Here is a 25,871-nt window from a genome sequence, read left to right as displayed (position 1 = left end):
CAAACGCACGCTATAAACGGAGATGCATAGGAAAACAACGGTAGGTAGATATAAGTCAACAGGCTGTCAAATTTATTCTAGTAGTAGTGCAAAACATAGCACATTATTATTGATGACACTGACAGCCTGAGCACCAGCATTTTCATCAGAAATTTAAGCAAAGCCACCCAAGAAAGCTGCATTTGTATTCCCATCACTGCAATAAAGGCAAGGGTTCTGCTCGTATCCATTGTCCTTCAAAATCATGGCAGCCTCAGCCATTAGTTTTCTGTTGCTTATTCCAGCACCCATGTGCTGATCGATTATCCTAACCACTGCAAGGGTGAACGCCCCAAAGGCTATATTCTCCAAAACCAAGTTATATTATGTCTCATTGGCTTCACACCCACTTAATAAAATCCCTTCATCCTCCTCCAGTGGATCCAACTCCATTAACCCATCTCCATTGTGAGGATGGAATTTGAGACTCATATCTTTCCCGAAGATTCCGAAAATCTTTTGACCAACGTTTGCTGCGTCGTGTAGGATGTCTGCTGCTGTATCTATCCCACTATGTATGATATAAAAAGGAAGACCCTTAGCCTTAGCCTGAGAAGGTTTAGGCTTGTCGGTATTTAGTGGTGTTGTCGTATGCTCAGCACCTAATTGTTCTTTCTCTTTTTCAATGAGACCACCACTGTGGCACGAATCTGATAGGATTGTGAAGCTTGCTCCTTCTGGTAGTCGGTTAACTAAACGCTTGAAGTCCACGTCTGAAGAAACCATGTATATATATAGGGTATGAATATGTTTTGCTAAAATAAATATATAAATTCAAACAAAAACCTACCAGTGACAAGATTTAAATCACAAGCCGCGATTGCTTCTTCATGCTTGAAAGGCTGGCCAGGTTGAAAGATTGGAATGCGTGTTCCATGTCCACTGAAGTAGAAAAATAGGACATCTCCTGTGTTAAAGACTGGGTTCAAATGGTATTTGATAGAATAGAGAAATAGCAATGGTTAACTTCTTTTCTGATTCTTGATTACTTAATTTCTTTGTACATTTAGTAGTTGTATTTATAGAGAGCTTCTTAGCCATCATCTGCTTTTCAACAAACTCCAAGCTGTATAACAACTTGGCTACTGACTTGTTAACTGACTAACTGCTAACTTTAACATTCACCTATCTTCTTGACGGGCAAGACTCGAAGAAGATTTCTAAACAGAGCAAAAATTGTCACTGACAGTGGCTTAGTGAGAACATCTGCTACTTGGTCACATGCGGGAACTTCACCAACCAAAATAGACCCATCCGTAACTCGCTCACGAACAAAAAACAAGTCGAGCTCGACATGTTTGAACTTAGAATGTAAGACAAGATTGGCTGCAATTGCAATAGTATTAGAACTTTCGCACCAAATACTTGGAGTATCGTCAGACTTAATCTGTAGTTCTTGAAGCAAGGAAAGTAGCCAGGTAACCTCACTAGTGGCTGCAGTAAGGCTTCTATATTCTGCCTCTGCCGTGGAGCGAGAAACCACTTGCTGCTTTTTAGAGCACCACGACACAGGAGTGGTCCAAAATAAACCAATCCACGAAGTTGACCGATGGTCATCAAAATCGAGCCCCTAGTTAGCGTCAGCATATGCAACTAAAGAAAGTCATGCAGACAGGTGAAACACAATCCCAAGGTCGAGAGTCCCACACAACTACCGCAAGATGCATTTTTGGGCAGTCATGTGAGCGGTGGTAGGGTTATGCATAAATTGGCATATCCTGTTTACTGCATATGCAATATCGGGCCTAGTAATTACAACATACTGGAGTGCACCAGCAAGGCTCCTATACTCCGTTGGATCCTCTAAACGGTCGCCATCCTTCTTGGAGAGATTAGACAAGCTAACCATCAGAGTGTGGACACTCTTGGTATCGGTCATGAACGCGTGAACAAGAATATCACGTATGTATTTGGTCTGACAAAGGTGAAGGTATCCTGAAGAAGAGCATGTCACCTCTATGCCGAGAAAATAGTGTAGATTACCCATGTCCTTAAGCCAAAATTCATCATTTAACAACCGAACAAACCAATCAATAGTAGTAGGCACACTTCCAGTAATAATAATGTCATCAACATATACCAGAACATAGAGTGTGGAGTCAGTCGTAATCCGAACAAATAAGGATGCATCAGACTTCGAGATGACGAAACCAATAGACATAAGAAAAAGCTTCAACTTTTCAAACCAGGCACGAGAGGCTTGTCGAAGGCCATATAGAGCTTTCTTCAGACGACACACAATTGGGCGGCCAGTCGAATCATACTGAACATAAGCCGGAGGTTGTTGCATAAACACTTTAGTGTCCAAATCACCATTTAAAAATGCATTATTGACATTTGCCTGTCGAAGTAACCATCCCTTGGAAACAACAATGATCAAGATAACTCTAACAGTGACAGGTTTCACAACCGGACTAAACGTTTCGTTGAAGTCACAGCCAGGAACTTGAGAACAACCTTTTGCTACTAGTCGAGCCTTCCTCCGGGTAACAGTGCCATCAGGGTTCTTTTTTATTTTGAACAACCATTTGCATCGGATGACCTTGCGATTTGGTGGTAGGGCAACCAGCTTCTAGGTAGAATTGCTAACAAGAGCATCATACTCAGCTTGAGCAGCAACACGTCTCAGCAGTAGACAGTGCCTCCTCAATCGTAGATGGTTCTACAACTTCAATAGACAGAGCTTTTGGTTTGAAAATACCTGCTTTAGCTCGAGTTACTATGGAATGAGTGTTGGTCATGGGCAGGGCAGAACTTGTTCCACTAGTCGATGAATCCTCATTATTCGATGTACCCTCATTATTCGACACACATATGTGATGAGTCACAGGAGCAGCACTCAATAAAGATGAGGCAGAACTATTTGCTGGCGGTGAATTGACCATAGGTGGTGGTGCTGTGACTGGCTCTACATGTCGAGACGAAATAGTCCGAACAAGAGGTACCAATGTTGAAACGGGCATACTAAAGGCCATTATCGTGTCTTGTAAACCCCTCTCAGAGGATAGAAGCCTATTCTCATCAAATACAACATGCCAGGAAATGATTATTTTACCATTCGGTAAGAGGCACTGATAACCCTTATGTTGAACACTATAGCCCCAAAAAAATAGAAGGTTGAGAATGAAAATGTAACTTATATGTCGAAAATAGACGTAAGTATGGAAACCCGAAGATGCTCGTAAGTGGGTTCACAGCCATAAAGAGCTTTAAACGGAGACTGACCTTTGAGAACTGTAGTAGAAAGGCAATTAATGAGATGAACCGCACAGCAAAAAGCATACCCCCAGTAATCCATAGCTAGGCCAGCTTGGGCCAATAACGTTAAGCCTATTTCAACAACGTGTTGGTGTTTTCGCTCAACCATGCCATTTCTTCGGAAGTATACAGATAGGTTAATCGATTAACAATCCCTTAGGATGCTAAAACAAATGTAAAGGCCCGGTACTCGCCACCTCAGTCACTCTGAAACTGTTTAATAGACTTGCAATCTACGTTTTTATCAATTTTTTACATTGAGTGAAGCACTCTACTGTCTGAGACTTTTTGCGAAGAAGGTAAATCCATATAAATCTAGTGCTCATATCAATAAACGACACATAATACCACTTATCATCATACGCAACAGACCTGGGGCCCCAAAGATCAGAGACAATCAAATCAAAAGGTTAATATTTAATGTTAGACATGGAGAACGGCAGTTTATGCGATCATTCTTGTTGACAAACAATACATATACTATCAAAACAATATTTTGTAGATACAATATTACATTTGTCTAAAACACTCTTAACCATAGACGTAAACGGGTGGCCAAGGCGGTTATGCCACAAAGTAAAAATAAGACAATCAACAGTTTTATTTTGAACCTTCGTATGAGCAACAAAATGAGCTTCAGAAGCTTCGGTGGATAGAGCAGATACCATAGGTACGGGAAAATGTTATAGTCCTTCATAAATGTGGCCCGTCAGCAAAACTTCCTAGGTCACGATATCCTTAATAACACAATGAATCAGATGAAGTTCAAAGAACACAACATTATCATTAGCCAACTGTGATACCGACAGAAGATTCTTTCATATACCGGGCATACATAAAACATTAGGAAAACGTAGCAATTTGGACTGAGTAAGTAAAACACTACTGCCAACCAACAAAATCTTAGCAGGAGTCCCGTTATCCATTAAATGAGAAGACATACCTGAGTACGGAGTGAGGTCGCTTAAAATCGACGGATCCCGACAAACATGATGACTAGCCCCAGAGTCAGGGTACCAAGATGTGGTAGCAACGGGCATAAGAATGTAGGAATTGTTGCAACCTCCGGTTGACTCAAACTGAGTAGTATTAATATGAGATCCTGATGTATCGGAGTAATCAGATGCATGTAGATTGCGTTCCCAAGGTAGTCAAATGCATGAGTCAGATCCTGAGTAGACCCAAGCTCGGGGTTTTGTGGACCACGGAACTGAAACACCACCAACCGGTCTAAAATTTGGCCTAATCCCAGGAGACGAATCGATCTAGACATAATTGGACATAGGCGTATCGAGAACAATGGGAGACGTTGGCCTAGCATTGGGAGGCCCACTTGCACACGACCCTTCACGGCTTGATAAACCAAAATTACGGCCATTAAAATTTGGCCCATATGCGTGCGTCCTAGGAACAAATTTAGAGGGAGGTGCCATATATTGCCCATGTTGGAGAGAGCCCACATTCATAGGAAGAAAATTCGGCCCACTTGTATTAGGTGCATAGGACAAGGCAGGCCCACATGGCATGGACCCATACATTCCACCATCATAGTAGCCGGCCACCAAATGATAGTGCCCATCCTCACATGCATTTTGGCCATATAAAACCCTAGCCGATTTCACTTGAGGAGACCCCCATTCATGCACACCTTCTTCTTGCGGTATATTAGGATTTGGTAGAGCATAGGTCGGATCACCATGGTACGGCACTGGAGTAGTCGACGACGACGCCTCCATGTCTCGGTGGTAGCGATAGTAGCAACGTTGAGTGGTGTAACCAAACCTGTTGTAGATCTGACATTGGAGTCTGGATCTAAAGCTTTGTCTTTGACCCCGGCCAGACCCATAACCGCCACGGACGGATCCCTCCGCCCCTTGCGACGACGCTTGCAACGAGCCACTCTCAACAAGATACGTATGGACATCGACTTCGTGAATCGCCCAAACTTGTCTGTTTTCGCACTCAGCCAACGCATCCACCAACCTTAGAAACTGTAACACCCCTAACCCGTATCCGTCGTTGGAATAGGTTAAGAGGCATTACCGGACTTGTAACTTAGATCCGAACAATCAGATCACAAAAATCTTCTCAATTCAGTAAAATATAGATCATTCATATTTATCACAAACTTTAAACAATCATACAAGGTTTAAATCATACATTCAAGACTAATTCGATAACATAAGGAAGTTTCAGAACTTAGAAAAATTTCAACTTTTAAAAGGTCACACGTCCGTGTAAATAGGCCGTGTGCCTCACACGGCATTAGACACGTCCGTGTGACTAAGCCGTGGCGAAACAGGGCATATATTCAGACTTGTCCACATGACTACAAAACACACCTGTGTGCCTTGGCCGTGGTCGAGTCTGACTTGGGCCACACGGCTAGCCACACGCCTGTGTGCTTTGGCCGTGTTCGGGCCTGACTTACAATTGTAGGGTACCCCAAGGGACACACAACCATGCAACATAGTCGTGTGTCGCACACGGCTGAGACACATGCCCGTGTCTCTACCCGTGTGGATAAAAATAGGCCATTTGAATAGCCAATTTGCCACCCAATTTGAGTCCTCCCTACAAGCATCATTCAAGTATCAATATACTATATTTTCAGTCAAATTCAACTCCAAACATGTATCAATCAATCCATAATATCATCAATTAATTTCATGTTCACTTTCTATACCAAAACATATCAATATCACATGCCAAATTCATTTACTCATACAGGATCAACATCTCAAATTATCATATCAATCTCATACTAAGATTATACCATACATACATACTATAAAACATACTTCCCAAAATGAACTCATACCATGCCCGAATATGCACAAACATTAACATCTTTAGCAAGCCATTTTCGCATGGCTACATATAAATACACAAGTCAAAATGAACCATCTCAAAACTAGCCTATACATGCCACATTACCAAAACTTAAAGCTTTTATTTAAAGAAGCGATAACCGGATAGTGTGATGACGTCTCCTCCAACTTCCAACCCGAGCAAGCCTCTGAAGCTCTATAGACATAGGATAATACACGGAGTAAGCTTTAAAAGCTTAGTAATTCATAAGCAATTAAATCATTTCAATGATATTTATAGGCCAATATCACTAAACCAAAATTAACAAATCTCAATCACATATACCTTCATTGTACTCGTAAATTCATGAAACCACATTAAATAATTCACTTAACTTATTTAATAATGAACGTATACCCCTGCTTTCAGACTCGATTAACAACTATTAGCTCATTCATATAAATTGAACTCACACATATTCATTTTATCGCCAACCAAACCATAGTCATTTATTACAAATCATACATAAAGTTATATCAACTTCTTTATAAACACTTCCAACTCGAAAATCCATAATTTCCTTATTCACATAAACCAAATTCTCATACATGACTCATATAATCAACTCAACCAATTTGATTTCATTATCTGTTCAAGTTTTCGAACCAAGCACTCATAATCAAAGCCACATCTTACTTTTATTCCACATCTTTAATCTTTTAAATAGCATTAATAATGCTATCAAATCCAACTCATTTCATCATTCATTTACATAATTTTTCATCTACTTCATAATTAACATTATCAACTGCATAGGTTCCATACATACCTGTACCATTATGTTCTTATCTATCACATTTATCACTCCAATGCTTGAAACACTAATTCATTTTATCGTCCTTGAACATTCAACGAACTCGTACACCTAGTGTCAGTTAATTAGCTGAAGCTATAATTGTATCGCACATTTAGTGCCAATTAATTAGCCGGGGTTATAATTGTATCGCACACTTAGTGCCAATACATTACACCGAACTTATATCGGTATCACACACATAGTGCCCTTTTCTCAACCAATGTTGTTATAATTTTGCACACTCAGTGCCATTTTAATAGCCGTAGCTATTTCATTTATCGCACACTTAATGCCTCAAATTCAATTCACATTTTACATATTTTAACTTCACAATTATATTTCTTTACAACTCAATTCAGCACATATAATGCACATATATTTCAATTTAACAACATTTATTTACTTATGAACTTACCTCGTACTAACACGAACGAACCGAAATGACTATTCAATAATTTTTTACTTTCCCTGATCCAAATCCGATTTCCTCATTTCTTGATCTAATTCAATAGAAATTTAACTTATTTAATCACATATTTACTCAAATTCATCCAAAAACACATAAATGGGCTAATTACACTTTTACCCCTGACATTTTACATTTTTCACAATTTAGTCCCTATTTCACAAAACACAAAAATAATCAAAATTTGACCACACCCATGCTTGGCTGAATTTTACCCAATCTCAAATCAGCCCATACTTTTCACTTTATTTATACTTTTAACAACATAATTTCATAATTTCACAAATTAACCCATAATTTGCATTTTTACTCAAAATCACTTTGTAAAATATGTAAAACTATCATCTAACTTCTATATTTCATCATCAATCACCAAAACGCATGAATATTCATCAATGGAAACTCACAAATTCATCAAAAAATTCAGAAATTAGCGTACGGGCTAGCTAGAACACAAAGCAACAATCACAAAAACATAAAAATCATTAAAAACTGAACTTGAAACATACCTCAATTAAAAACATCAAGGGCTGAACCCTCAAATGTTTCCATGGCTGTTTCTTTTCTTTTCATTCGGTGGGAGATGAAAAAATATAACATGATTTTAGCTTTTATTTTATTTATTACTAACTTTAATAACCTATTTACCTTTTTACCCTTTAAAAACATTAATAAATACACCAAATGCCACTCCACTAACTTCCACTATCTCATAAATGGGCTATTTACCATTTAAGTCCATTATATTTAAAAGCCAAGGTCAATTAACACCTTTAACTAATAGCATGCAACTTTTACGCTTTACGTAATTTAGTCCTTTTTACCGAATTAACCATTCAAACGGTAAAATTTCTTCACGAAATTTTTACACAATTTTAATATCATGCTTTAACTATAATAATAATAATAAAATAAATTTTTCAATGTCAGATCGTGAGCCCGAAACCACTATTCCTACTAGGGTCTAAACCAGGCTGTTACCGAAACGATACGACGCTAGGAGACAACGAGGTAGAGGAGACGATCGCCTCAAACTCCAGCGGTAAACTAACGAGCATGATCTCGACTCTTTCTTTTTCTGGTATGCGAGATCCAGACGATTCCAAAAGTGCACAAAGATTTTTTATGCGAGCAACATACAATTTAATAGAGAGCGTACCTTTCTTCAACAAGTGGAGCTCATGTCGAATTTTGGACTGCTTTTTCCCCGTACCAGTGGCAAACAGATTCGTCGCGGTGGTCCATACATTGCAAGCCGTGTGCGCATCTGTAAATAACGAGAGAAGCGATGGGCTGACTATAGAGAGGAGCCACGACTGCAATAGTTAGTCTTGCTATGTGAATACCGAAGTTGACGGGTTTGACGTAAGATTTCCTTCTTGAGTTTGAAAAAACCTTTGTGGTGGAGGTACGGTTCCATCTAAGAACCCGATGAGATCATATCCATCAATAATTAACTTCATTTGTTTGTGCCATTGAATGTAGGTGCCCTCCTCTAGCTTGACTACCTCATGCTGAGGAAACGAATTGACAACACGATCACCAGTGAAGGTAGCCGAGCCAGGTTTAACGGACGTAGAATCAGCAGAGTTTGTGGTAGCCATGGATCCCAGGATTAGCCGGCGAATGATGCTATGTTAATGACTGGGTTCAAATGGTATTTGATAGAATAGAGAAATAGCAATGGTTAACTTCTTTTCTGATTCTTGATTACTTAATTTCTTTGTACATTTAGTAGTTGTATTTGTAGAGAGCTTCTTAGCCATCAACTGCTTTTCAACAAACTCCAAGTGTAATAGCCCAATTTAAGTGAAATCGAAATAATGGTTTCGGGACCACAAATTCGAGTTCTAAAAATAAAATTATTTAAATTTCATAGAATGATTGGTAATATGATAGGAAAATTGTATGAAAATTTTTATAGAAAAATTGTATCGATTATATGTTTAATTGCAAAAAGGACTAAATTGAATAAAATGTCAAAGTTGAAATCTAGTTGCTATTAGGATTAAATAGCTATGAATTCAAAATGTGAGGTCTTTATAAAGCAATCAGACCATTGATGAAAACTATGTAGATATTTTGGTGAATCATCCATGGAAAAATTTAAAAAGGATAAGGACTAAATTGGAAATTGAAATAATTAAAAGATAATTGATGATTAAAATGAAATTAATATTATTTTATATCATCTTCAACCCCTAAAAATACATGGAAACCCCAGAAGAGAGAAAGGAAACTTTTCAAGCTTGAATTGGTAAGTTCTATATCCGTTTTTAATAATTTTCATATTTTTGAGATCGAGAAGGTTTAATCTCTCTCTTTGGGGGATTAATTTGAAAAGAAATCAAAGTTTATAAAATTACCCATGGATGAAAATGATGTAAATTGAAAGTTTATGATAGAAATGTGAAAGGTTAGTGATAGATAAATAACTTTTACAAAGTGGTTGTTTGTGGAAACATGTGTAGGGACTAAATTGAAAAGTGGTGAAATTCTCAGAAAAATGATAAAATTTGTGAAATACATGTCCTGTAAAAGTTATATCAAAATTTTTATTAGGCTTGGAATAAGAAGTAAATTGCATGAATTACAATTTCCGAGCCTAGGGATGAAATTGAAATTAATTAAAAATTTGAGGGCAAAATAGTACTTTTGCGTAGAACGTGAAATGGACTCAACTGAATATGGAAATTAGAAAATTGATGATTAAATTTATTTATATAGATCCGGAAGTGTCGAACAAAGACAAAGACCGAGGAAAAGAAAAAGTCTCGGATTAGACGATACGTTCGATTGTCAAGGTAAGTTCGTATAACATAATTAAGCATGAAAATGTGTTAACTTGATTGATGAATCATGTGAATTATGACTTGTAAATGGTATGTATGTGTAGCATATAAATATGGGCTTGTGATTCCTAAGTACTTGATGAAAAGTTACGTGAAACCGTTTGAATATTGATTTCCGATTGGATAGGTGATTACCGTGTAAATGAGGTCCTGCATATGTTGCAGTAAAGATTTTCCCGAAAGGGTAATCCTTTGATCTCATCATGAAAAGGAAAGGTATACTTTGTGTATACAATTTGAAAAGGCTATGTATACTTTGTTTATACTACATGAAAAGGTTATGTATACTTAGTGTGTACACTTGAAAAGGGTGTGTATACTTTGTGTGTACTCTTGAAAAGGATTAGTGCACTTTGTGTGTACCATTAAAAAGGGAACGTACATCTCGAGTGTACAACTGGAAAAGGAAAGGTCCATCGGAAATTCAATAATTCAACGGAAACGACATAAAAAGTGATATAAGAAGAAATGACATGATAAACTCATCTATGCATGTTAATGTTTTTTGGTACTAACCAATTTGGTTGGATAATTGTGTAGGCCATATTTGCTAGTTTGCTAAATTGATGGATAAATTGTCTTATGTGTGATTTACTTGTTATATATATAAATGGTAAGTATAGTTTGGTTATATGAACTTACTAAGCATTAATGCTTATTAGGTTTATTTTCCTTGTATTATAGTGCTCGAAGCTCATAAAGGTTGGATTTTGGTCGGAGTTATCATCACACTATCAACCCCTAGATTTTGGTATAAATGATGATCCTATTTTGTTATAATGGCATGTATAAGCTATTATGGTCAAATGATAAATAAATATATTGGTTTGTAATCTAGCCATTAGAATGGCTAGTAATGCATGTTTTGAGATTGGTATGTTGTGGATTAGTACATAAAACATTTTACATGGAAACAAGTTAGATAATATTTTCAAATATATATATCTGTAACGTGAAGTAAAGGTAAGTTCATAAGCATCATTGAAGATAGAAACATGTCAATTTGGGCATTGGAAATAGATTGAATTGGTTGGAATATACTTGTAAATTTTGGTGCAGGAAAATGGTTAAGTTTAGGGTGATAAATGAGACTAGAAATGGCCTTATTTTGTCTACACGGGTAAGACACACGGGCATGTGTCTAGGCCGTGTGTGACACACAGACAGCCCCATGGGTGTGTAGTCCGACCATATGTCTCCCTGCATCCTGAATTTTAGTTCCGAATTGACCATATGGGCTGAGACATGGCCGCGTGAAGGACACGGCTTGGAGATATTGGTGTATGCTCTAGCCGTGTAAAGTTTGCACCTAATTTTTATAATTTATTTAGCCACACGGCCTAGGGACATGGGCGTGTGTCTTGGCTGTGTAACCTCATATTATTGATGATGTCATAAACATAATACCCCCTAAGTTAGACACGGCCTAAGCCACGGGCATGTGGCATGTCACACGGCATGTCCCTTGTCCCACACGGGCGTATGCCTTAGCCGTGTGCTTCAATTTGTGTGATCACGTCAGAGTCAGAGAGCTCCACGGACAAGGGACACGGGCGTGTCCCAAGCCATACAGGCGTGTGAAACCCACAAGGCCCAACCACACGGGCATGTGGCCCTTCGAAACATAAAAAAAATTTATAAGTAATAAATGAATTCCGAAAGTTCTTGATTTATTCCTGAGTCATTTTCAATGAATGTTTTAGGCCTCGCAAGCTCATAAAAAGAACGTTACACATATGATTGGATGATTTTAATTTGAATGAAATTTTATAGCCCGATTTTGCATGCTTGTGTATGTTTAAGAAAGGTAATGCCTCGTATCCTGTTCCGGAGATGAACACGGGTGAGGGTTATTACACCAAGCTGTATACCAACTTGGCTACTGACTTGTTAACTGACTACTAACTCTAACATCCTGGTTTAGCCTTTTTCACCATTCTATTAAGTGCATCCTTAATGTTTGCACCAGTAGGTGGAATCGACGACCCTAGCACATCGATGAGGACATAAACATCGCTCAGGATCACATCTGTTATGGTTTTCACATCATTGATGCATCCATGCAAGCTGAATTGGGTCTTAGGGTAGTTGCATCCCACCAGAACAACTCTCTTCGTACCTGTAATAGCCCATTTTTGCCCGGCCCATTCCAGTATTTAAAATAATAAACCTCCAAAAAATAAAAATAAAACAAAGTCCAAGTCCAGTACAAAATTACAAACATATAATTTGGCCCAATCGGAATGGTCCATTACTTGAAAAGATTTAAGGTCCGTCTATAAGCTTGACTCATATGAAAATATAATCTTTAAGGATATGCAATCTTAGATATGATATGCAATCTTAGATATGATACAATCTTAGACATGATATGCAATCTTAGATATGATATGCAATCTTGAAGATATGATCTTGTAATCTTGGAGATTTAATTTGTAGATATCCTTTAATCTTAACCGTTGATGTAATTGATCTGTACCGTTGGATTTGGGAAGGCTCAACTATAAATAGAGGCCTCTCCCTTCATTGTAACACACTTGAGTTTTGGGAAGCAATAAGAATTCTTGAAAGCATTCACTCAAATTTCTCTCCTCTTGCTTTTTACTCTCGTGGTTTGTTCTTATTTTATTCTTCGTCTATCTTAGTTTTTCAACCTTTTTTATTTTAATTTCTTCATTTTTCAAATATGTATATTTATTCCTATCTTTTATACATTTGATTATGTATTTTATATATTATAATATTTAACCTTTTATATAGTTTATTTTCAAATATATATTTTCTATGCATATATATATTATATTATCATTTCATGTATTTTGAACTATTGCATTAAATTTTTATAATTTGTAAATGTTCTATTTATTCATTTTTTTGTGTATGTCATTTTTCTTATTTGTGCATAGTTTCATTTTTTTATATGCTATGTTTAATTATTTCTTTTCTTTTATGTTTATAATTTTTGCATGTATTATGTTTTTCTTTTAGTTTACTCATGTTTTTATTTGTTTATTATCTTATATTTACCCTAGTATGATTTTTTTCATTAAACGTATGTTCATGTTATTTAGTTTTGTCATAATGATATTATTTATGTTTGTATGGAAATGTTAGAATATTTTGTACATCTATGCTTCATGATGTATTAATATGTCATCTTAAAATGTCATTTAAAAATAATATTCCAAGTTTTTTTTTAAAAAAAAATTAAAAGGCAATGCTTGATGTTTGGAAACTTCGAGAAAGGTAGTGCCCTAACTTACTACGTTGCGACTTTTCTCGTTGAATTCGAATAGTCAAGCACCCTTCTAAGTGATTTTGAGTTTTCAAAACTTAAACAATTATTTCGAGATTTCAAAACATAATGTCCTAACTTACTGGATATGACGTTTTGTTGTTTCGAGATAGAAATTTTCGAAAGACGAGCTTAGTTTCGAAGGTTTTAAAATGTTGCGTCCTAACTTACTGGATGTGATGTTTTGACTCGTTTGAAATAAGTGAGCCTCAATTTTCAAAATTGAAACATTCTAATTAAAAGAGGTTTGCATCTTAAAACTTTCAAATTTCTGACATTAAAGACACTTGATAATCAATTAGGTACCAATTTTTGGGTGTTACGAGGGTGATAACCCTTCCTCGTACGTAACCGACTCCCGAATTCGTTTTCTCGACTTTCGTAGACCAAAATTAATGTTTTAAAACAAAATATTTTATAAGGTGATCCAATCACACCTAAAAAGATTGGTGGCGACTCCCGTTTTCGTTTTTCTTAAAGTCGATTCCCATTTTCCAAAACTCGATTTAAAAATGGTTTTAAAATTGGTTTCAATAGCTTGGCGACTCCGCTGGAGACTAATAAGAGAGCCAAGCCGTGTAATTGATTATCTCTTGTCTTAATGTAGGAAATTAAAAATTTTAAAATTTAATCCTCTTTGCATTACATGTGTTTGTATTATTGCATGTGTTGCTATATTCTAATACGCATTACATTTGCATGACCGTTGTAGTCACACCTATAAGTGGGAGTGAGAAGCTACACCTTCATGAGGTTTTTGCCTCCGTGCAGGATAGTGGATCACTTTCGGGATACATCCGTACCTATGGTTTCGTGAGATTTTCATCTCCGTAGCCATAGGGAAATGTGTTCCCTGAATCGAACTCGATTCAAATGAGCCTATAATGGGTGAGGATCGAGGAATCACTGGTTCGGTACCTCAAACTTTAGAAACAAACCACATATAGAAAAATCGTAAGAGCTCAATATAGATAGAATTATACTTAGGTTATCTTTGTGTTTATTAATATCATATGATACTGACTGTTTTCTTTCTTTTGTGCATGTCATTTTGCATTTAAAAGGTATCGATTCACGGTCAGTTTCTAAGTTAGAAAGTATGGAGAACAGACTTCTTGATAGAATGGAGGGCAACGTTAACGTCCATAAATGGTCAAAGGAAACGCTGAAGGATACACATCAGAATTATGGGGTTACACTCGCATCAGCGTGACGCAAAATAGTCTCTAAGAGTTAAAGGAAATATGGGATCAATGGAGTAATGAAGCCAAGCAGTTGTTCTACAATAACTAAGGGGACTTGCAGTATTTGCTTGACAGGAGGATAGATGAGCAATTCAAATTGAGTGTAGGAATATCGATGGACACTTCTACCATTATAGCATTTCTCTTTCATATGGAGACGGTTGCCATGTGGATGGTAAGGGTATTGGAAGGAAAGTGATTGATAGAGTGCATGAGACCTACAAAAATGAGTTGGATGGAAAGAATTTTGCCTATGATGGTAAAAACCTCGTTTACTATAGGACCGCTACCAAACAACAAGCTTGAGTTTACTGTTGTACTTATCAGAAACAATAGAAATGCAAGCCCCGATGGCCTGGATAGCTCAAGTAAGCATGAAAGAAAGCGATTAAAAAAGACCGTATCATACAAAGACCTTTAGAGATTAGCTATGCTGCGAAATTACCGAGGCATGATGCTCTGCGTAGGTAGAAATCTGAAAACTTTCAAGAAACATTGAGGATATAGGATATTATTTTAAGGAAGCACACTGCAGAACGGGATACCTACCTGTTCGTTAATCTATCTCAAAATAATCAGAACAACTTCATAGGTATTGGAGGAGGTGCCCTTAGCTGCACGGATTACCCCACAGGTGAGGTCGTAGCTCAAACTCAGGAGGCAGTTAATTATTTACAGACATTGGCGGCACAGGCTGACATATTGAGCACCAATATGAGCTACAATCTGATCGTGGCCAAGAGTTTGTCTTGTTGTTAAAACTTTAGGCATTAGGACGAAAGCGTATTTGTAATCCATTTATATGTAAAGATATTCTTTTTCTAAATAAAGTTTTCTAAATTAGATTGAATCGAGATCGATACCTTTTGTATTCATTTGCATCTTATAGCATTTCATTGCATCATTTGCATTCAAAATTATAAAAAGACCCTAATTAGTTAAAGTTATTAAAAAGAGAAAGAAAAAAAGAGAGAGAGAAGAGGGTCACAGCTGAGTGAAAAAGAAGTTGAATGGGAATTAACGACGTTCCCTTACATATCCCCGACTTTTGTGTCAGGAGGGATAGCTTACCCGGAGAAGGGGGTGTTTGGAAATGAAAATCATCCCATCAATGTCATACATGAGGAAGGGACTGAGCAAAGAAACCTTGAGGGCATTCGACCTTACAAACCGGGAAGTTCTTTAAACAATTGGGCTGCAGAAGAACTTCCTGTAATCTTTAGGAATTTTACGGAGTAATATTCAGAACACTCTTGTTGCTCTAAAGCCTAGGAGTAATGAGATTTCTTTTGAGAAGTGGGTTCATGTTCAGACATTTTTATTTTCAATAAAACATACTTTTATTATTTATCCGAGTAAATATTCTTTCATTCTGATTCTTTTGATCTTTGCCATTCTTTATAAATTTTCATTTCATGTAAATAGTCATTCTTGAATTCATTTATTCCTTGTATATTCTTTTGTGTGCCTATCATAGATCCCTAGATATCAATGACACGGGCAACGATACTACAGATTCAGAGTTCCTTTTGAGTGCAATATGTGTTTAGAGGAATCTCAGTACTTTGAAGGTGACAGAAATTGTGACTTGTTTCTGAATTTGTTGAAAATGGTTTTTACCCCATGAAGTGGTGGTAGGAAATATAGCCTTAGAGGAAGGAAAGATTGCGAAATTGGAATTAGCTGAGGAGACAAAACAATACCTTGTTGAGACTATTATGGGAATTCAAAAATGTGGTCCAAAGACGCATGCAGGAGGATTTGCAATTGCCAGGATAAACATGAGGTTTTGGGGCACTGTTGGTCCACCATGGAAAGGGATCGCATCAGTTTTACAATGAATGCCAAATTTAAAGGAGTCAAGACCTATGGGGCATGTATGTTATGGGCCCGAGCTCGTCAAAAGTTTCAAGCTGACAATGACTCATCTTTGTGGACGTCAACTACTCGATTAAGAGGGGGAGATAGCTTCATATGCCAATATTACAAAGTCAAAAGTCATCCATTTCAAAAAAAAAGATTATATATAACTGCATAATGCCAAAAGTTTGCAATCTTTTCAAAGATAATGCACCATACCACAGTACAACAAATGTTGCCAAAAGAAAAGAAAAAGAAAAAAAAACAAATTACAGAAGATGACCGAGACTGGTAAAAATTGGCATAAGAAACTACCGCCTACTCTTTATGCTTACGCTGGGGCAAACACCTTCAATTCTAGTTGTTTTAAAGGTTCCAACCATCATCCTTGGAATGGGTGCATTGTTTGGCTTTTCTGAGCAGTCTGATGTGCCGTCAATAGCTGCGATGGTTAGCTCCAAGCGGTGGCTATTGATTTCCAGCTATGGGGCATCAGGCCGTACACAGTCTCTTAAGCTTAAAATGATAGATTCTTTCTTCAAAACCAGTTTCTGACAAAGTGGATGACGGTATCATGAAGGAAGCTCTCTTAGACTTCTATACAAGTTCAGGGAAGAGGAAACCTGATCAAATCATTATTTTCAAAGATGGAGTTAGCGAGTCTCAATTCAATCAAGTTTTGATCAAGTTATTGAGGCTTGCAAGTTCCTTGACGAGAAGCGGAACCCTAAAGATTGTGGTTATTGTTGTACGAAAAACTATCATACCAAGTTTTTTTCAGCAGGGATCTCCTGACAATGTGCTACATGGTACTGTCATTGACAACAAAGTATGCCATCTAAAGAATAATGATTTTTACCTTGGTACCCATGCTGGAATGATTGGAATCACGAGGCAGACCCACTATCATGTTCTCTTAGACTAGGCTAGGTTTTCGGCTAATGATCTGTAAGAGTTTGTTCATTCTCTATCCTATATGTATCACCACAGCTATATTTGTTGTGGCTCCCATTTGCTACGCTCATTTGGCAATTTCACAATTGGGGGAAATTTATGAAGATTAGGGATGCTTTAGAAACATCATCGAGTCATGGTGGGATGTATGCTCCGGGAGTAATCTCTGCACCTCAGCTTTCCAGGTTGAAGGATAAAGTCAGCAACTTCATTCTTGTCTGCTGAGAATCATTAAACCATCTTTTTGTAGGGTTTGACAAACAACAGCCAGGACTGCTGCTGGGGCAATCCCTTTCTCATGGGTTTATGAATCAAGATTTTTCTTCCAAGCTTTGATGGAGTCAAGAATTGAATACCTCTAGTAAACTTAACTTGAAAGTATTCATCCTAAGCAAATATACTAAGAATGGATGACACAGGCTTATGACAAAGAAGGTTCGTCCAAAAGAATTTCATAAAGGAAACCTTGTGCTAAAAGAGATCCTTCCCATGCAAAAGGATGCTGAATTAGGAAGGGCCATATATTGCGAAGAGGCCTTTCTCTAGAGGTGCACTGATTTTGACAAGAAATGGATAGGAAGAATTTATCTGATCCAGTGAATTTGGACTCGGTCAAGGAGTACTTTGTCTGAAGGAGAAGGGAAGCCAAGGTGAAAACCAGCAAAGGGCACTTTGGGACTTCTATTTAAAAAAAAGGAAAAAAAAGAAAAGAAAAAGAGAAAAAAATAAAAAAAAGAGAAAAAAATAAAAAAGAAAATGGAGAGGCCAAGGTAAAAACTCGCAAAGGGTGCCTTGAGACCAAAGGGGTTTTGAGTTGAAAACCTGAAAGGGCAGCTCAAATTTGGAAAGTCATGCAGTGACCTTGCTATACCGGATTCGACGAGAAGTGAAGTATGTTACATATCGAGGTATCAACGAATTACTTTGGATCTTTTAAACACATGTTGAACTCAAGAAAGTCTTCATGGAGCTGGTGTATAGACGCTCAAGCGGTGATATCTAGGGCATCTGATTTCTGTCCTATTTACTATCTTTGGATTCTTTTTCTTCGCAAAGATATGTTCTCAAGTCAATCTTTTTGCATTCCTTCCAATAATTTGTCCAAATCTAATTATCCTCAGGATCAATTTATTTGTCTCCCATTATTCATAAAGCATGTTGCATTGAAATAATGATAGATAAACTAAAATATCTTTACAAACGAAGTTTTGCATATTACTCTGGAAATTTCTAGATAATACAAGAAACTGAAACAAGACAATTGTTTAAGGAATTCACATAAGCAAGGGATGAAGGAACTCGAGGAATTTCTTTCTTCCAGTCCAAAAGGAAAATGGACAAAACCAACGATTCAATTCTAAGGAAAGATTATCTTACAGACATCCTCAGTGGATCGTAGCATTTTGAGGAAGGGTACAAGCCTACAGGCTGAGCAAGAATAATACTTTGAGAAAAGAAAAGACAAATGAAGGAATGAGTGGTGACGTCTAGGATAAGGGTTATGTTCACAACATTTTGCATCATAACATGTTTAATTAGGAACATTCGACTCACTTCGATCATAGCATTCCAATTAGCAAGCATAATCATTCTACAGGTTATCAAAGATGACGCGCCTTAATCCCCTAAGCGGTAGGGTAATAGGCCACAGCATAGCAGATCTGGCTGAAGCAAGATCCAAGATGGTTTGGCATCCTTGTGCTTACAAGGAACAAATCGAAGACATAGCTGATTTGGCTTTCACGTGCTTACAATGAAGCAAATCTAAGATGATTTGGCATCTCTATATTGTTAGAGAACAAATCGAAGTTTGGCGTCTCCATATTCGACGGAGAGCAGATACATAGCAGATCTGGCCTTCAGATGTTTATACTGAAGCAGATCCAAGATGATTTGGCATCATTGTGTTTACAAGGAACAAATCGAAGACATAGCTAATTTGGCTTTCACGTGCTTACGATGAAGCAAATCTAAGATGATTTGGCATCTCTGTATTGTTAAAGAACAAATCAAAGTTTGGCGTCTCCATATTCGACGGAGAGCAGATACATAGTACATCTGGCCTTCAGATGTTTATACTGAAGCAGATCCAAGATGATTTGGCATCATTGTGTTTACAAGGAACAAATCGAAGACATAGCTGATTTGGTTTTCGCGTGCTTACGCTGAAGCAAGTCTAAAATGATTTGGCATCTCTGTATTGTCAGAGAACAAATCGAAGTTTGGCGTCTCCATATTCGATGGAGGGCAGACACATAGCAGATCTAACCTTCAGATGATTAGACTGAAGCAGATCCAAGATGGTTTGGTATCCTTGTGCTTACAATGAGCAAATTGAAGACATAGCTGATTTGGTTTTCGCGTGCTTACGCTAAAGCAAGTCTAAGATGATTTGGCATCTCTGTATTGTCAGAGAACAAATCGAATTTTGGCGTCTCCATATTCGACGGAGGGCAGACACATAGCATATCTAACCTTCAGATGATTAGACTGAAGTAGATCCAAGATGGTTTGGTATCCTTGTGCTTACAAGGAGCAAATTGAAGACATAGCTGATTTGGTCTTCGCGTGCTTACGCTGAAGCAAATCTAAGATGATTTGGCATCTATGTATTGTCAGAGAACAAATCGAAGAAGTAGATTTGGCGTCTCTGTGTTTGGCAGAGAGCAGATCGAAGATATCAACATGACAGTCATAAGTTTACAAGGAGCAGATTGAGGACCATGAAGTTTAAAGCTGATGAGACCGGGCAAAATGGGTTATTTTATAGTCTTTGCTCTATTCTCGTTACACGATAATAAGCAAAGAGGGGCAGCTATAATAGCCCATTTTTGCCCGGCCCATTCCAGTATTTAAAATAATAAACCTCCAAAAAATAAAAATAAAACAAAGTCCAAGTCCAGTACAAAATTACAAACATATAATTTGGCCCAATCGGAATGGCCTATTACTTGAAAAGATTTAAGGTCCATCTATAAGCTTGACTCATATGGAAATATAATCTTTAAGGATATGCAATCTTAGATATGATACAATCTTAGATATGATATGCAATCTTAGATATGATATGCAATCTTGAAGATATGATCTTGTAATCTTGGAGATTTAATTTGTAGATATCCTTTAATCTTAACGTTGATGTAATTGATCTGTACCGTTGGATTTGGGGAGGCTGAAATATAAATAGAGGCCTCTCCCTTCATTGTAACACACTTGAGTTTTGGGAAGCAATAAGAATTCTTGAAAGCATTCACTCAAATTTCTCTCCCTCTTGCGTTTTTACTCTCTGTGGTTTGTTTTTATTTTATTCTTCGTCTATCTTAGTTTTTCAACCTTTTTTTATTTTAATTTCTTCATTTTTCAAATATGTATATTTATTCCTATCTTTTATACATTTGATTATGTATTTTATATATTATAATATTTAACCTTTTATATAGTTTATTTTCAAATATATATTTTCTATGCATATATATATATATATATATATATATTATATTATCATTTCATGTATTTTGAACTATTGCATTATATTTTTATAATTTGTAAATGTTCTATTTATTCATTTTTTTTTTGTATGTCATTTATCTTATTTGTGCATAGTTTCATTTTTTTATATGCTATGTTTAATTATTTCTTTTATGTTCTATTTTATGATATATATTGTTGTATAATTTTTGCATGTATTATGTTTTTCTTTTAGTTTACTCATGTTTTTATTTGTTTATTATCTTATATTTACCCTAGTATGATTTTTTCATTAAACGTATGTTCATGTTATTTAGTTTTGTCATAATAATATTATTTATGTTTGTATGGAAATGTTAGAATATTTTCTACATCTATGCTTCATGATGTATTAATATGTCATCTTAAAACGTCATTTAAAAATAATATTCCAAGGTTTTTTTGATGTTTGGAAACTTTGAGAAAGGTAGTGCCCTAACTTACTGGGTTGCGACTTTTTTCGTTGAATTCGAATTGTCAAGCACCCTTCTAAGTGATTTTGAGTTTTCAAAACTTAAAAAATTATTTCGAGATTTCAAAACGTAGTGTCCTAACTTACTGGATATGGCGTTTTATTGTTTCGAGAAATAAATTTTCGAAAGACGAGCTTAGTTTTGAAGGTTTTAAAATGTTGCGTCCTAACTTACTGGATGTGATGTTTTGACTCATTTGAAATAAGTGAGCCTTAATTTTCAAAATTGAAACATTCTAATTAAAAGAGGTTTGCATCTTAAAACTTTCAAATTTCCGACATTAAAGACACTTGATAATCAATTAGGTACCAATTTTTGGGCGTTACAAGGGTGCTAACCCTTCCTCGTACGTAACCGACTCCCGAATCCGTTTTCTTGACTTTCGTAGACCAAAATTAATGTTTTAAAACAAAACATTTTATAAGGTGATCCAATCACACCTAAAAAGATTGGTGGCGACTCCCATTTTCGTTTTTCTTAAAGTCGATTCTCATTTTCAAAAACTCGATTTAAAAATGGTTTTAAAAATGATTTCGACAGTACCTTTACCCATCTTGCTTTGGTAATTTGACTATTTTGTGTTGCTTGTACCCTTGTATTAATGTGCTTCCACTGTCTCACTAATAACCTATATATATATACACTAATTTATAGCCTATTTTACCAAATTGACCTAAAAAATTTTGATATTTACAAAAATAACCCAGGTTCAAAAATAATCACCAAAATGACTTGAAATGAACAGTAAAATGGGTTTTGGCCTTCTAATGGCCGGTACCACCTCATATTTTGGCCCCATGATTGCTTGATGATTGTGTCGGGCTTTAAAAAATTGAGATTTTTGGTTTTGGCCTTCCAATGCTGGCACCAGGGTATTTTTTCTGAAAATCGTATCATATTGGTATACAAAAATACAAGTATTTTAAAAAAAATTTGGTGCTGGCCTGTCAATGGTCGGCACCAGGTATGAGTATTTAATTTTTTTTTTTTTGTTTTGGCCTTCTAATGGCCGACACCAGGTACAAGTATTTAAAAAAAATTGTTTTGGCTTTCTAATGGCCGACACCAGTACGAAAAAAAAATCAAAATTTTTTTGTGCTGACCTGTCAATGGCCAGCACTAGGTACGAAACAAATCATTTTTTTTGTGTTGACCTGTCAATGGCCGGCACCAGTACAAAAAAAAATCAAAATTTTTTTGTGCTGGTCTATCAATGGCCGGCACCAGGTATGAGTATTTAATTTTTTTTTGTTTTGGCCTTCTAATGGCTAGCATCAACACAAAAAAAAATTTGAATTTTTTTCGTACCTAGTGCCGGCCATTGACATGCTAGCACAAAAAAAAATTTTAATTTTTTTTTGTACTGTTGCCGGCCATTGAAGGCCAAAAAAAATTAAATACTCGTACATGGTGCCAGCCATTGACAGGCCAGCACCAAATTTTTTTTAAATACTCGTATTTTTTATACCAATATAATACGATTTTAAAAAAAATATCTTGGTGCCGGCCATTGAAAGGCCAAAATTAAAAAAAAAATTTAAAACCTGACACAATCATCAGACAATCATGGGGCCAAAATATGAGGTGGTGCTGGCCATTAGAAGGCCAAAACCCCTATTCTACTATGCATTTCAGGTTATTTTAATGATTATTTTTTTACCTGTGTCATTTTTGTAAATATCAATTTTTTTAGATTAATTTGGTAAAATAGCCTAATTTATAGCATGTGTACTGACCATAAAGATGACGACATGTAGGTAGGTAGGTAGGTACAACACTTTTGTTTGTCGTTTGTGTTTTGTAAAATGCATGCGAAATCCATGCATATGCAAACATTTTGTGCAAGGAATTTGTATATCAATATTGCATAAAAGGGTGACTCTGTTGTTATGGAATTATTTGATAATATTGAATGTGAAATAAATTAAAAATAAAAGAGTGGGTCGTTAATCCGAATTGGGAGGAGGAAAGGTGTTGTGATGGACAAAGAGGAAGAGAAGGTGGTTTCCAACAGAAGCAAGAAAGCTCTAGCAAAAGGCAGCTAGGTATTCCTTTGTCAGACAAAGAATTAGATAAAAGATAGAAAATATAGGGTGGTGGTCGAAGATAAATGATTATAACAGCAATGATATGATCTGCTTCGCCTTCGTCCACCACCTCATCTTTATGTTTTTATCTTGGTCGTGGCTCAGGTTGACCTTCGGCTGCAACTGCAAGGGCTGTAGGTCCTACTATCGTGATTGTGTTGCCTAGCTTCTAATTTCTATGTCTTAGGGTATATTTGAATGTGCGGTTTGTGTAGGGGTAAGGTTAGAAAATTGATTTTAAGGGTCTCAGTTAAATTATGTATGTATATAGTTTTTGGACGTGTGAAATCAAAATTTTATTATTTTTAGAATAAATTGTAATTATACAATGTTTAACAAATAATTTAATAGATTTTAGAGAGGTTTAAATAGCAATTTTCTATTTTAGAGGGTATAAAGAGTCAATTTTATATGAAGGGGGTCACGATTAGACCTGATTATGGGTTGGGTTATCCATTTAAACTCAAAAACCTGCCCAAAAAGTGAGATTGTTTAAGCAAAAATATAGGCCCAAAAAATAGGCTCTAATAAAAAATAAGGCTTGTTTTCCAAACGGGTTGGGTCTCAGGTAAAATTTTTTGCTCAAGCCCGACCATACTTGAATTTGCTTAAAAAAAATTTACTACTGCTATTAACTATTGTTTTCTACCATTTTGCTATTATATTGCTACTATTTTATTGTTAAAGTTTGAATATCGTATAAGTTTGTTTTATTATTAATTGTGCTACTATTTTAGAGGTATTTTCTTGCTAAGTTGTAACTATCTTAATATTATTCAAGTATAACAACTTTTTTGAAATGTATTTTCAATTTATTGAGAAACATTTATTTTAATATTTTTAGTGTATTTGATATATTATATTTTTAAAATAAAAATTATATAAAAAAGTTTTAATACGGTAGGCTAAGCCAGGTACAGGTTTGGCATTTTCTTATCTGGACTAGGCTTGATCAAAATTTTAAGCCTATTTTTCGGGTCAGGTTAGGCCCGAGCCTAGAAAATTGGCTTGAAATCCCAGCTCAACTTAGCCCATGATCAAGTCTAGCCACGTCCCTATTTGCTCTGGTCACTACCTCTAGTGACGAGATTAATTTCAATGAGATTAAAAATAGCGGTGATGATGACATTAATTACTATAGCAATGAGATTAGTTACTATAGTGATAAAATTAAAATCAGTAGTGAGATATGTGTTGGTATTCAAATACAACAATTACAGTAAAATAGATTATAGATTTATAGTAAAATGCAAAATGACCATTATGGACATTAAACTAAAGTAGTTTACACCCTTTCATATGTTTTTGTACAAGTAATATTGTAATGATAAAACGTTCTATTTAATATTTCATTTACATAAATCATGTATATCTTTAACGTAAATTAAAATTTTCTAACTATTTGTTTTATGTATGAATACTTTTAATCGTTTAATAAATATTAATATATACAATATTTTAGATCGATATGATAGAAATATCAAATCAATTTGAAAATTTAAATGCATGAAAAGTGCAATAATATCGATAAATTCAATGGTTAGATTGTTAAATTAATAATCATACAAAAATATATTAAAGCGTATAAAATTACTTTAGTTTCACATTTGGTGTAAGCAGATCCCTCCTCTTTTAATGTATAAAATTAATTATATCATTTAAATTTATGTATTTAATAGTATTTATAAATATATTTCTTTATACACCTAACTAATGTAAATAAAATATTAAATACAATTTAAAGTAATGAAATAAAAAAAATTATAAAAAAATATTAAAATTGTTGAAAAATATGGAAAACGTTGAATGGGATTAATGTAAACATTTTCAATCACTTTTTTAATGCCTCGAGCTTCTGGAACCCTGCACTCCAAACCTCCTCACTTGAGGAATCCATTATGGACACCTTGTGCATTGGTTCAGAGTACTGATCGATGTTCATCCGCATATATCCTTTGTCTCCGACTAGGAAGAATCTCTTTCAAGATGAAGATCTTGGATTGAAACGTGTCATATTTACCACAACCGTTTAAGGTATAGTCAAGCCCGTTTAACCATGAAATCACTCTCCTAATGCATGTTATTTGGAAGGTTATTGATGAATATTGTTGAACACCTTGAGTTTCTCCACTCCATTTTTCTAATGGCCGGCCCCTTTGGTTATAACAA

General features: G+C 35.8%; 1 protein-coding gene across 1 annotated transcript; it reads right to left on the bottom strand.

Moving 5' to 3' along the window:
• Positions 1-153: 153 nt before the first annotated feature.
• LOC108485290 (metacaspase-9-like) lies at positions 154-25,650 on the bottom strand. The gene is made up of 6 exons (XM_017789115.1): positions 25,587-25,650; positions 12,195-12,401; positions 2,741-2,743; positions 830-946; positions 390-752; positions 154-338 (listed from the first exon to the last, which is right to left on the bottom strand). The coding sequence occupies exons 1-6, from the start codon at positions 25,648-25,650 to the stop codon at positions 154-156; spliced, it is 939 nt and encodes a 312-aa protein (XP_017644604.1).
• Positions 25,651-25,871: the final 221 nt, after the last annotated feature.

Source organism: Gossypium arboreum, chromosome 6, assembly GCF_025698485.1.
Source record: "Gossypium arboreum isolate Shixiya-1 chromosome 6, ASM2569848v2, whole genome shotgun sequence".
Lineage (NCBI taxonomy): Eukaryota > Viridiplantae > Streptophyta > Magnoliopsida > Malvales > Malvaceae > Gossypium > Gossypium arboreum.
The sequence above is the reverse complement of the archived record's forward strand: the minus strand, read 5'-3'. Positions and strand labels throughout refer to the sequence as shown.